General features: G+C 36.9%; 1 protein-coding gene across 1 annotated transcript; it reads right to left on the bottom strand.

Moving 5' to 3' along the window:
- Positions 1 to 667: 667 nt before the first annotated feature.
- Positions 668 to 13465, bottom strand: eif2s2 (eukaryotic translation initiation factor 2, subunit 2 beta). Its single transcript, XM_084426514.1, has 9 exons — positions 13271 to 13465; positions 8706 to 8883; positions 8062 to 8168; positions 7696 to 7822; positions 7445 to 7545; positions 6783 to 6931; positions 6502 to 6558; positions 2403 to 2488; positions 668 to 1458 (listed from the first exon to the last, which is right to left on the bottom strand). The coding sequence occupies exons 1-9, from the start codon at positions 13283 to 13285 to the stop codon at positions 1283 to 1285; spliced, it is 996 nt and encodes a 331-aa protein (XP_084282640.1). The 5' UTR covers positions 13286 to 13465; the 3' UTR covers positions 668 to 1282.
- Positions 13466 to 15049: the final 1584 nt, after the last annotated feature.

Raw genomic sequence — 15049 nt, 5'->3', positions numbered from 1 at the left:
CTTTAGGAAGCAATTTTACCAATGCTAGTGATTTCTCCTTCCGCTTCATTTTCAGTGCCAATTACAGTCTGTGCCATGAGCAGTAACATAAGAAAAAGTCATTCGCACTGCATTCTTCAACATATCTAATGTGGTGCAAACATTTTTGATCTGTCCAGATCGTGCACACTGAGGGTCGTGTTTCATATTTATTTTTCCCCCCTATGCGTTTTGCTCCAGGATGACTGACTTGACATATCAAACACTTACTCAGCTGTCATACTTTGAGCAGTCACATAAACAATTGTGTTGGTTCACAAAGAGGCCCACTGCACTGAGGGTATTTGTGTAAAAGTATCGCATGTTTAGGAATACATTGGAATGCTGGGTGTCGAAATAACTTTCCCTGATTTATGTCAGTGGGGTTTTGAGGCTCTTTGGAGCTTAAACAGGCCTGGTGGATTCATTTGGACAGAAGAAATGTAAAGGCTACAGACACAACTTTCTAAAAAAGACTATCAGTTCTGGGCAATTTCATTTTAAGTATAAAACACTCACGATACCCTTTATTAACATTATTGTAATATTTTACTATTCTATGACAACTGCGCAGCAACACTTTAGATTCAATAATTTTCATCAGGAGCAGAAAAAACATTGCACATAGAGAATGAGCCAGGCTAACTCGTATTTTTCACTTTCATTTTTAAAAGAGTGTTATTCCAGTTCTTTTAAGAGATGTTTAATCAACACATATTCATCCCTTTAAAGTACAGAAAACCGTAGGAGGCTGAATAGAAGTGTCCGTTTACAGAATCATCATAAAAGATACAGTACATTTCAAGCTCCTTTCTTGATCACATCCAGTCTCTCTAGACAAGACATACTTCTTCTTCACAGAAACATAGACTGCACATGTTTGCCCTGCTGGTATGCATTTTATTTCAATTGTTTCTCTGCAGGTTAATACAGCAACAACAAATTTCACCAACAGTTCATTCATTAAAATCATCCAGGCTCCGTGTTCTCCGTTCACATCTCACAGCACTGCTCCACAGCCAGACCCAACAAATCAAACCTCTCTCCATGTGCACACTAGGCAATTTCAACGTTCCTGAAAGGAGCTGAAGGAAATTAAGTGTTGTACTTGAGATGGCCGAGATCTCGGTTTGAAATTTCAGACTTCCTGAACAGCGCAGAGATCCCGTAGGAACCTGGGTGTGAGTGGATGTGTTGAGTTTGGCCGTGGAGTGCAGGTGTTCAGATGGGCCGTATAAGGTGTGTGATGGTCGAGGGACAGGCGTTAGTTGGCTTTGGCACGCATCTGCGCTCTCTTGCCCGTCACCGCCTGGAATCCCGTCTTGATGCTGGCGACGGAACAGCGGGAGTGACACGTCTCGCACTGCAGGAAATAAAGACGCGTGTCCTTCTGCAAGATCGTGTCAGGAGACCGACACGTGTGGCATGTCACATACTCCTCTGCAAAACAAAATCGGTTCGGATAAATCTGTTTTTTCCTCATGTAATGCAGAGCAGCAACTTGTTTTTGAAAGAAGTCTCTCATGCTCACCGAGGCAGCATTTATTTGATCAAAATTGTAAAATATTACTACAAATTAAAAGAAACTCTTTTCTATTTGAATATATTTTAAAATGTACGTTTTTCCTTTGAAGACTGGAGTAATGGTGCTGAAAATTCAGTTTCGCATCAGTCACATGATGCGAAAGAAATCATTCTAACATTCTGATTTGTTGCTCAAGAAACATTATAATCATCATCATCAATGTTGAAAATAGTTGTGCTGCATATTTTTGTGGAAATGGTGATGCGTTTCATCAGGATTTTTTGATGAATAGAAAGTTCAATGAACTGCATTTATTAAGTTTATTTATTACATTTATTAAACCGAAATCTCTTGTAACATTATAAATGTCTTTACTGTCACTTTTTACCAGTTTAACGCATCCTTGATGAATAATCTTCCCACAAATGTTTGAATGGTATCCCAGTTTCAACAAAAATGTTAAGCAGCAAAAACTCTTCCATATTGACAATAATAATAATAATAATAATAATAAGACATTTTTGTTGAGCAGCAAATCAGCAACGATGCTGAAAATGTAGCTTTGTGTCACAGGAATAAATTACATTTTAAAGTATATTCAAATAGAAAACAGTCTCTTTTTATTTGTAAGAAGTTTTTGCAATATTACTTTTTTTAATGAAATAAATGCAGCCTTGGTAAGCAGAAGAGACTTCTTTCAAAAACATTAAAACATGTAATGTTTCCAAAGTCTATATATAGACACACACACACTTAAGATAAAAAATATTTCTATAAATACTGATTATAATATACTAAGCATGAAAAATATTATGGGCAACTACTGTATGTTTAAGAAGAACAGTCAAATAAAACTCACTTATATATCTTCTTAAGACATTCTCTATCTGTTTCTGCTGGAATCTGCCTTTGATGACGAGCTGATTGTTTCCATCTATGGACCCGCTGAAAAGTGAATACAGTGGTTAGTGCATTTCTAAAATAAAAAAGGCTTCTTTTAAGGTTAAATTATTTTCAATATTCTTTCCAAATCGCAAACTTCCAGTTTCCAGAAACAGAAAGAAGAATTCTACACGCGTAAGACTGATCTCTTTCAAAACTACAATCATCTGTAAATATCCAGGAGGCAAAGTCGATGGGTTTCGTTTCATGTGTCTTCTGAGATGCACGTCAGTGGACACAATGAGGTGCTGAAATGAGCGTTGAGCGCTGAAATCAGCCTGGAAATCTTTTAATAATGCCTTTTGAAACGTTCACAGGGTCAGTCGCTCCCTTTAGAGCAGCAATGCCTTTCTCAACTGATTCAGGTTTCTCTGGCATTATGTGAAAAGCCTCCAGCAAAAAGTGAAAATGAAGGGTTTCAGTCGCACAGAGACACTGGAAAAATAAACCGAAAGCTTGCCAGACACCAGTGCGATATTTTGCAAGGTTAATGACCATCGACAAAGAAAAAACATTGGTTTAGTGGTGCTCTCCATAAAACAGAATAATAATTCACTTTCAGATTGCATTAGGACAGAACATCACAATAGACTCTTTCCATGAGCATGGTACAAAACGGTGCCAGAAACTCTTGTGCAGCAAATAGTTAGTGAGAGGAACCACTTTGCCAACAGCGCACGATGCAATATTTGCGACAAGACCAGCAACACGACAAATCTGATGAAGCACTTGACAGTGCACGGAATAAACTTAACAGCAGAAAGTTGCTCCGTCTCGGACTGCAAGAAGAACTAGAGCGAGTCACATAAATTAACCCAAACTCAAGAGAATAGGCTACTTTTCTCACACACACATGAGAAATATATCTATACAAAGCTTGAAATGTCTACTTTTAAACTAAATCGAAATCTAGGGCTAGACGATATGACCCCAAACATTTTTTTTTACCTTGATTACAATTAATGATTTTTTTTTAAATTATGCCGGTTAGGTTCTGAATTTAGGGTTCGATTACTTTTCAATTAATCATCCAGCCCTACAAATATTCTCTGATTATGTAATCCAAAAGAAAGAAGCATTTGTCTCTATAGGCGAGCGCATTCACTATACTGCTAATTAGGGCTGAACGATATTCTGTTTTAACATCGACATCGCGATGTGCGAATGAGCGATAGTCACATCGCCGGAACATGCGATGTGAAGGGTAACGTTACGTTAGTAGCACCCATAGTGTAAGAGAACGGTAGCACCAGGGTAGCACACAGTAAACACAAGTTTGTTGTATGGCTTTTTGCTGGGGTGACATACGCGTTCCGCGTGCCTGCACAGTGAGGATCTGACAGGAACGCGCTCACCGCTCACAGCCAACATTCACTGGCAATCCTATAGCTAAAAATGCGCGACGAAGAGGATCCACCGCAAAAAAAGTCAAAATCAGCTATTTGGGACTAGCCTATTTCGTCTACAAAAAGGAGGATGTTGACCAAAAAGAGGTAAGTTACTTTGCTGGAGTGTTATAAAGTTGTGGATGGTTGTCTTTTTAAAAAAAGTCGTTTCGTGTTCGCATTTATGAGGAAAAAAACAATGTTACGTGACATTACGGACTCGTCACGCGGCCGTTATGAAAGCGGCACTAAAAGACTGCTTTAAAACTTTCACAGAGACCTCAAACAGAAAGCACAAAGCCTTTCTTTAAAACGAATTTCGTTTTGTATTAATTGTATCTTAATTTTAATCAGTATTTCATTATCCAATTTCCTGGATTTAATAAATAGCCTAAAAATTAAATATAGCAGCCAGCGCCTGAACTGGAGATTAAGCTATCATCCATGAACCGAAACTCAGCATAAAAGGTAGCCTACTCGCCTCACACACCGAAAAATAACAATAATAATAAAAAAAAATAGAAATATAACTATTATCTACAGAAGAACCATTAAAAAAAAAAAAAAAAATCTGTATGAAAAGTGCATTTCTCCCGATCACTGCTGCGAAGATCGCGAGTCAGTAGGCTATTGTCAACTTCATCTTTACAGAAAACACTTGTTTATTAATAAACAATTCAAATGTTTCATTATAATATTTTACATACTATTAATCATTACTTGTGCTGGTTCTAGGTGCCGTTTACATGAACGCGTCACTGAATCAGCACAGAAAACATAATTTTTCGGGTCCTAGAACCTGAAGAACGTTAGGTCCTGTGTAGAACGTTCACCAAATTCTGAGAGAAATATGTTTCTGGAATAAAATATTAAGTGGCCTTTTTGTCACTTGTAATGAAGCTTGCTTATTAGTGAAATTATTAATAACATGGAATGGTAATTATTGACTTTAGCCTGGATTGATGGCTCGCAATATCGCGATATATATCGTTGGGAAAAAAATTTCGCAATGTAATTTTTTTTCCAATATCGTGAAGCCCTACTGCTAATAGGGTTGTCAAAAGTACCGGTACTTCGGTACCAACTCTGTGCTGAAATTTTTAAAATGTGACGATACCATTTCTGTAGTACCGGGTAAATTCGGCCCCCACTAATAGGCAGTTGCTTTTAGTCGCTTCCATGTTTATATTTTTACTAGGAGCACTGTAACTGATATAAACTAGTGTCTGTGAATATTAAACCACAAAAAGATCATTTAAACATTTATTCTGCTGACCTTTTTTTAAAATCTTTTTATAAACAATGTTTACTTTTAAACAGCATGTGGCCTTCAATGTTTATATGTATTATTTACTTATGATTACCATCATAAATAAACTCGTTGAATTTAAAATCTAAAATAGGAAAATAGTTCCACCAGATTTAGCTGTGGTACCGAAATTGGTACCGAGAACCATACATTTTTTTAATGGTATTGGTACCGAGTACCGACTACTGGAATTTTGGTATTGTGACTAGAGATGCACGGATGGGCTATTATTTCATCCGCAACCGCATCACAAAACTCAACATCCGTCCGCCATCCATCCGCACCAAAGTTTTTGACCAATTTTCAAAACCGCACCCGCCCGCCATCCGCTGATTGGTGTATACATAATATTTTTCATTTGTTTGGTTCAACCGCCCGCCCGAATTTAATTCAAATATAATTTTTCGTCACGTCATCCGCCCGATCCGCGGTTTATCCGCGGAGTCCGCGGCTGTAACCGCCAACCGCACATCTCTAATTGTGACATATTTAACTGCAGAGTTGACGAGTCACTGAATGTCACCATCTTTGAGGCCAACACTGACTCAGAAAACACTAGTTTATTAATAAACAATTAAAATGTCTCCTTGCTATTTGTTTCCGACACATTCATAATCATTAGGCTACTTTTGCCGGTGCTTTGCGGCAAGCTTGAGCGCGAGGCATATATTTCGGCCCCCCAGTGGCCTATATGAGTCTGAGTATGTAAAAAAAAAACTGAAAATAATAAATCAAAGGTGTTTTTAGGCAATCTGTAATGCAATCTTGTTAAAACTGATTTCATAAAATTGGTATCGAAAAAGTATCGTTCAGAAACCAGTATCGAAGTCAAGCTATCGGTATCGAAACATTTTTAACGATATCCAGCCCTACGACCAAGCCTCTTCTAGTCGACTCACATTTGGTAGAACACAGATAAATCATTTATAATAAATACTGCAATATTCTAGAATGTTCCATTTTGATTATATGACTTTAGTTGTGACAGCTAAACATGTTTTGTAATAATTTAATAATAGTTTACTACTTCAGTTTAACAGAATGTCAAAAAATGTACACAGTTGTGATGTTTTAATGGTTGCCAAAAAAAAAAAAAAAAAATTATATATATATATAAAATAAATTAATTAATTAAAAAAAAATCACCATTTTAAGGTGCAGGAAACTAGCTACTTGTCATGCCATGTTAGTTTTATGCTAGATAACATTTTACCAAACATATCTAATAGTTCCTGCGGAAATGAAATCATGGGATTTGTGCCCAAGACACCAAGTTGTAGCCTTTCACAGGAAGAGCCAATAACAATATAAAATGAACTCACCTTGTACCTAACTCAGCTAGCAAAAACGCCAAAAGATGTTTTGGCTGTCGATGCAACCTGACAAATAAAAAGTACTGTTAAGAACCATACAAAATAAAGATTGCATTTGCAAATATGTGATATGAATATATTTGATTGCCAGCTTTTGAAATGCCCAACAGAAAGGCAAAAATAATGGCTCACTTTCCAGTTGTTCAGAGAAAAATCAAACTCGGCATCATAAACAAAAAGTTTAATTACAACTCTATAAAACAGCTTGACAATTTTGAGTTTTGACTTACAGTTTGCAGATGTCTGTGAAGTTTACGAAGGAGGTCTTCTTTGTGCCGACCCTGACAACTTGAGGAGGCTTCATCACAAACTTTCTCTTTTCTCCTGCCACCATGTCTGGATTTTTTTCCCGCATGATGTTAAAGACTCTATTCAAAAGCTAAAATAACGTGTTATTTTCAGTCAGTTTTAATTGAGAGCAGTCACTGTCTACAGAACATAGTGCACAAAACTCTATGGCAATGATTATTTAGTTCAAAGTTTTCAAGAGCATATGCTTAATAGTAAGTTCTGTTTACATAATTTTATTAAATGTAGAGCAGTCCCAAAAAGTACTTGGACAATTATGCTATCCTTAATATATATGCCATTGTTTAAAACAAAGACATTGTGTAAAAGTATTGTGACAGGTTCTGGTTGTCAAACGTTTGAGTTAACGTGATGATCTACACCTGTGTGAACTTGATGAGAACCAACTTCATACATCCACTAAAACTCATCTTGACACCAGCTGTAGTAATTCCAAACATGTCGCATAAAAGAGAAGTTAGCAGAGAAAAGCTGTTCTGCCAAGAAAAGCACCAGATGGCAGCAGTCTCAGGCCCTTCATCAAGTTATCACCTAAAACGTGCACACATGTTCCGCAAGCCTGGAAATAAAAGCTCCCATTCACCTCATCGTATGTGTAGTCTCTCTCCGATCCTGCCCAGGCAGGGCCCGTCTGTGAGCTGAACGTGATATCATCGATGGTTTTACTGTCGTCATCTTCGACACCTTAGACACAATCATTCAAGTTAAGTCACCTTTATTTGTATAGCACTTTATACAACAGTTTGTTTCGTATTGCAGCTTTACAGGGATTAGAGTGCAAACATTACATTACAGTTATTTACAAAAAGCGCTCCACTGAAGTCATGTACTTACTATCATCTTTGCTTTGACTGTCTGTGTCCTCTTGAAAATCTCGGACTTTTCTATGTTTCTTCTTCTTAGGCAGCATTAAGTCATCATCCTCTTGTGTTTCTGATGGCTCTGTTTCGATCTTCAGCTCCTTTTGGAAATTTGCAATTGAGTTAGTTCACGACGAGGCATGACAAAAGCTGTCGGTGGCCACGAACAGAATTTTTTTTTTTATATGATTGCTCAGTTATCAATTTATATTTTAAAGGAAACCAAGTCCACAAGAAAGGTAGCGCTTTCATGATCAAAACATCTTTCACTGACAAGCAATTACGGCAATGAAAACAATCAACAGTTTAACAACTACACATATGCAAATAATCAACTGACCTTCATTCCTTCCTCAAGCTCGGCATCAAAAATCTTCTCTTTTTTGGACTTCTTTTTCTTTTTCTTCTGGTTGAAGAAGTTTAAGTCATCCAGGTCATCTGATGTTTCTGGATCATCACCAAAAGAAAAAAAAAAAATGTACACGAGATTTCACTGAGAAGCAATATAAACATTCAGTGTGCAAAGCAGCGATTAGGAATATATTGGATTTTTGCAATAAATATTTAATAACAATATTGCATATTATTCTGTTGTCAATGTTAAAATCATTTAAATGTGCTTTTTATGTGGCTATTACATTTCTAGGGAAATGCTAGGGAAAATTAGGCATTCACTAGCCATAATGGCAGGTGTGAAAAGCCCATAATAATGCTGATTTGTGTTCACTACTCTATACTAAGGAAGCTTGTTTCCACCACGAAACAAAAAAATGAAAACAGGTTGTGACCATTTCACAATTCTTAATTTTTTTCTCTCAATATTCTGCCTTTATAACTAGCAATTGAGAAAAAAAATCTGAATTGCAAGATTTTATCCCACAAACAAGCTTCTATCCTGTATATACCTCTCTTACTAACATGGTTAAGTAGGCAGTGAAAAAAAATCAACAGCACTAATGCACAATAGAATGGCATGTGTTTCACCTCTCTTCCTCCCCCCATCATCATCATCAAGATCGAACTCTTTCTCCTCGCCCCCGTCAGCCTCAGTCTCTTTTGTTTCCAATTGTTGGCCTTCATCTCCCTCACCACCATCTTCCTCCAGCATGAAAGGCTTCTTCTTCTTCTTCTTCTTCTTGGTCATAGTGGGATCAAATATCATCTGGAAGGATGATAATAGGAGTTTAATAATGACAACACTGAACAAAGGCTGTCAAAAGACATCAAAAAGGGCAAAATAATGCAAGCAATAATCACCTAATGAGAACTAATCCTACTAATCATACTAAAGCTCTCAAAGACAATCTCAGCTTTTGGTCTTGCACAAAAAGAACAGATCAATTATCCGAGTAAAAAAACTGAAGTTGTCATTTACAGCATCTGAATAATGAACAGTTCAAATGTGATCACATAGGAATGTGAAAATTCTCGGGACGGGAATCACATGGTAATACTACACTACAGACCCTTTCCAAAAAATTAGAATATCATGGAAAAGTTTATTTATTTCCATAATTCCATTCAAAACGTTAAACTTCCATAGATTATAGATTCAGGACCCACAACTTAAACGATTTCAAGTATTTAGTTGTTTATTTGTACATAATTTGGGCTTCAAGCTCATAAAACCCACGAAAACAGGATTTACATTTTTTTGAATATTACATGAATTCGCACAGTAATTACATAGTGATACCATGGTCATTGAACCAGGTTTGGGTTATTTTGGCAGTGTGGGCAGGTGCAAATCCTGCTGGAAAATGAAGTCAGCATCTCCATAAAGCTTGTCTGCTGAAGGAAGCATGAAGTGCTCTGAAAATGTCCTGGTAGACGGCTGCGTTGAGTGGACAGCACAGTGGACCAACACCAGCTGATGACCAACACAGACTGTGGAAACTTCACACTGGACTTCAAGCATCTTGGATTGTGTGCCTCTCCATTCTTCCTCCAGACTCTGGGACCTTGGTTTCCAAATGAGATTTGCTCTCATCAGAAAAGAGGACTTTGGTCCACTGTGCTTTATTAAATCCATAGTCAACGCAGCCGTCTACCAGGACATGTTCAGAGCACTTCATGCTTCCTTCATTTTCCAGCAGGATTTGCACCTGCCCACACTGCCAAAATAACCAAAACCTGGTTCAATGACCATGGTATCACTGTGTAATTACTGTGTGATTTCATGTAATATTCGAATTTTTTGAAATCCTGTTTTCGTGGGTTTTATGAGCTGGAAACCCAAATTATGTACAAATAAACAACTAAGTACTTGAAATCGTTTAAGTTGTGGGCCCTGAATCTATAATCGATGGAAGTTTAACGTTTTGAATGGAATTATGGAAATAAATAAACTTTTCCATGATATTCTTATTTTTTGGAAAGGGTCTGTACTTTGATATATACCATGGTGCAGAAATGTACATTCACATAGAACAATTTGTCCCAGGAACTTATTTTCCCCATGACCTGCTGCTGATTCGAATAGCAAACAACTCTCACTGCATGCACCGCAACAGATTATTAAAATCGGTGGTTGAAATAAAATGCTGCGTGGAGTCAACCAATCATCATGTTCAGTTCCCAAGTCCCAATCCCGAAAGTTCCTGAACATTGAAAAAGTACTACCTCGTGAGCAGGGACTTTCCATAGTTGTCAAGTCCGTCAATGATCCACTCTAATAATTATAATTTTTTTGGCAAGTCGCGTAAAAAATAAACAATAATCATGAGTCGTGTTTTTTGGGGGCTTATTTTAAAAAATGCGGTTGCTTGTTAGGAAAATCTGACAAGCAACTTTTTTTCTTTACATTTATGGTCACGGTTTTCTCCAATCCATTGACACTGTTTGCTCACTGCTAATAGCCAATCAATGCCATAATACAAGTTCTGTAGACCCTCTTCAACATCACTGGAGAAAAATCACGTTCAGTGTGCAGGCATCTGACGTTGTAAATCCAAGTATTGATAGTTGGTAGTAAACATACATTTTAAAGGGTTAGTTCAAACCCGTAAGACCTTTGTTCATCAACACAAATTAAGATATTTTTGATGAAATCCGAGAGCTTTCTGACCCCCATAGAACGCAACGTTATTACCCTTTTTCCAAGGCCCAGAAAGGTAGTAAAGACATTGTTAAAATAGTCAATGTGACTACAGTGATTCAATAATGACTTTATTCAACATTATATTTTCTCTCCTTGCTGCTCACGTAGTAAACACAGTGCAGCGCTTCCAGGTTCAGAACGCTGGCTCATTATTGGCCAGCTCCTATGTCAGCATCACACGCATGTGTCGTGGTGCTCACGTGAACAGAGTCAGCCAATAATGATTATAACCTGACGTATAACCTGGAAGTGCTGCACTGTGTTCATTACGTGAACAGCGAGGAGAGAAAATATAATGTTGAATAAAGTGGTTATTTTGCGGGGGTTTGAATTCAAAAAAAATATTTCAACTATGTCTTTACTACCTTTCTCGACCCTGAAATTGGTAATAAGTTGCAGTCTATGGAGGGACAGAAAGCTCTCGAATTTCATCAAAAATATCTTAATTTGTGTTCGAAAGATGAACGAAAGTCTTACGGGTTTGGAACGACATGAGGGTGAGTAATCAATGACTGAATTTTCATTTTGGGGTGAACTAACCCTTTAACAAACAATGCCACCAACAGAGATGAACAGAGCTGGAGAGGAAACATGCGAGCTGATGGATGGTGCAAGGAGGAGAGGCACGTAATTTTAAAAATATTTTTTTCAATGTATTTATCATTACAGGCTATAATAAAATAAAAAAACAATGGTTTGGTTTGGCCTATGGTTTGAATTAATTTTATTAGAATATGTGCCTATATTGCAGCTCTCCCTTAGTGCTCTTGCCTTTAACACGGTGCGTGTGTATTAGGAGTGTAACGATACCCTAATTTCACGATTCGATACATATCACGATACGATATTATTGCGATACTCCAAGACATATAATAAAAAGTTAAGAAAAAATGTACTGTTGATTAAATGCTAAATTTGATCTAACATTGTGGGTGTAAATGAATAGGCTTGGACAATGGTGACACTAGAATAAATATATTCATGATTCTGAACCTGAAAATACATTATTATTTTAGACGAAATATGCTTGCACTCTGTCACTGGCTAGATATATTTAAAATAATGTAGGCCACTTTTTACTGGTAACATAAGACTTATAACATAAGCATTATCAGGACCCACTAATATTCCCCCATTATTATACATTATATTCAATATAATATATTGTAGTTTAATGTAGTACTGACTCTGAAAACTTCTCACTGTTTCTCACTGGGTAATTTCTATTTTGGGTGAACTATCCACGATACATATTGTTGCATTTTTGTATTGCGATATACTGTGACATGATATATTGTTACACCCCTAGTGTGTGTGTATGTGTGTGTACTAACTTGGATAGGTTAAATGCAGAGGACAAATTCCGACTATGGCTTACATACTTAGCCTTTACGTCACTTTTTCCCCTTTTCCATCTCCAAACCTATTCTGCTCACATGTGATCGGGGGATATGCGTGACTTCTTGCTTTGTTGCAATTTAATGATTTTTGTAAAATTTTGTCTGTTTTTGCTTTTCAAACTCAGAGTGGTTTCATTTTAATATGTTGCAGGCTCATTTATTGATAAAAAAAAATTTGATAAATAATATTGATGATAATTAATATTATTGGGTGTTTTTTTTTTTTTTTTTTTTTAAGCTGCGGTTGCTTATTTGTCTTGCGAGAGTTGGCAACACTAGGACTATCTGAGGAGAACATTTTTACCCAGAACTTCCCTGGTCCCTGCGGTCGAAACACACTGGGTAACGGTACCAACCCAGTCTCTAGTTCCTGAGGGAACGTCCTTCCGGTGGAAATGATGCTACTTGGTACTTTACTACTTTAGGGTACTTATTTGTATGGAACGCTGTTTATTGAATAATTACCATATTTATATAGCATGGTATTTGTATGATTATTCAAGAATACAATGATATGTGTCTAAAAACAGTCACGTTGTAGAAACCACGGTACCACAAAACAAGAATCACCGAGAAACGTCTGCAAAACATGGTAGTGCCACAATAAATATATAAAAAAACATGGTTGTATTATGAGGACTAATAAAACACAGTTCTCGTCCAAAATAACATGGTATTACCTCGTCCAAACAACCACGGTAGTACCCCAATACCTCTCCAACTAACGCTAGCCTGTATTACTACGGTAACGTTAAGTTAAATGTAAAAAAAAAACTACACAAAAAAAACAAAACATGTTATCATGTCTAATTTTCCATGGTGGTACAATATTACCATTTGTCAATAAAATGGAAAGACTGTTAAAGAAGCGTAAGATATGTATATCTAACTAGCTGACAAATGACAAAAAGATCTAGAAAAGACGAGCTGTGCACATGTTTCCTCACAGCCTTTACTAGTAGGCCCAATTGTATTTCTCTTTTTGAATGTCTGATTAATTCAACATAAATTAACAGATAATCTTTCTAAAACAAAGATTGTTTACTAACCTCGTCTCCTGACATGGTTACGGGTCGTTGTGAAAACCCAAGAAGAAGAAAATAAGCGTTATAATAGACTATTCTTCACGGTACACCTTTCCTCGAAATGCGAGCGGCTCGCGACAGTCCGGGCGGAGCTCCGTACGCATGCGCGTTAGATTGGCCTAGGCGCATTGCATGATGGAAGTTGTAGTTTTGGCCTGCAAATCTACGTAGGGGAGACCAGAGTGTCATATAGCCCATTTTTCTCAACGTTTGTTACTTAAACTTTAACATTACTATATTTAACTAAAACAGTTGTGGCACAGAGATGTTTTCACACAGAAATGTGACTTCGACAGTTAGGGATTACAGAACTCCCCAGTCCCTCCATGTCTTGTTTGGGCAGATTATTTGGAGCTCATGAACCAAAACCCTTCATGCTGACACAAGCTTGAGAGTGTTTACATGAACAAATGAGTGAGCTGGAAGAAAGACTCTTAAGAGTTAAGTAAATCTTGGGAAATAATGCTCACATTGGTTTCTAACTGCATGGCTTGAGGAGGTATCTGGGGTTTCACATTCTATCAATCTACTCTACAGTATCTTCAGACCCCTGCTCCAGAGTTGAACCTGGGTACTTTTGTTCTTTATGTTCATACTGGCTTGCAAACCATTTTATTCCTCTAATCTGTTTAAAATTGCGGTGGGATTCCTGGCTCCCAGAGAGCTAAACCCTTGCTTCATCCTTTCCTGTCTGCTTCTTAATAACAATGTCATGTTACAATGTTACATGCAATCATAGAGCACATAAATGTGAACTTTTCCCATTTTTTTTTTAGATCAAATACAGCCCCTGAGGTATAAAGGTCTGTTGGATTTATTAGGCCTACTAGCAACAGAAACCACCAAATTACTTTCCTAAACACCTGTTTGTATTTTTTTTTTTTTTAGATGATGTTATTTAAAAATATATAATTATTATATATGAGATTATTTTCTATCTATTGTCTAACGGTATAAAGGGGTTTAAAAGGGTTAAAAACACCTAGACCTATGGTTCAAAACTCTCTAACATTAAGATATTTTTAACTCAAACCCAAATCATTTGTTGTTTAATGCTTGGTTTCTGTTGTGCAGCTTAAGGCTTTAAAGTGTGTCTCTCAAGAGTAAGAGTCGCAGCTTGACCCCCTAAATGTAATATATCATTCCAGTATAGATGCTAAAGAGGTCAGCAGTGGATCAGGGTGTATGGGGTGGATCACAGCTAATGTATGCATTCTCCATACTGCATTTGCTCTGAGCAGCTCGATTTTCCCGGTAAAAGAGCTGTTGCACTCTTACCGCAAGCTGTGAAGTGAAAGAAAATGTATTCATGTGTAAATCTGCTTATAGGAAATAAGTAGTTTATGCTTTTTGAGCATGGGAGGGAAGACAGAAATCCAGACAAGAAAATCCAATATGTGCAGAAGGTAAAATGTGCCTTATGACTCTTTCTCTCTCTTTTGTGTCTCTCTCTGTCTTCATTTGTGTTGCCTTTATCATGAAGGTTACACGAGGTCCTCTTTTGGGCTTTTTAACAGCCAGAAAAATGTCTAGGCTATATGTTCACAAAACTGGATCATTACTTTTATGTATTACTATGTGTTATGTATTACTGTCATTTTTAATGTAATAAATCTGTTACTTTAGTTCTCGTAGAGGTTCAGCCTTGTTTTTAGACTATAAACATTACTAATCAAAACACCGAAGCTATGCCGAGACGTCTTATTTTCATTATAGGCCCATTTCAAGTTTATATGTATAGCA

The sequence above is a fragment of the Rutilus rutilus genome (assembly GCF_951802725.1).
Source record: "Rutilus rutilus genome assembly, chromosome: 12".
Lineage (NCBI taxonomy): Eukaryota > Metazoa > Chordata > Actinopteri > Cypriniformes > Leuciscidae > Rutilus > Rutilus rutilus.
The sequence above is the reverse complement of the archived record's forward strand: the minus strand, read 5'-3'. Positions and strand labels throughout refer to the sequence as shown.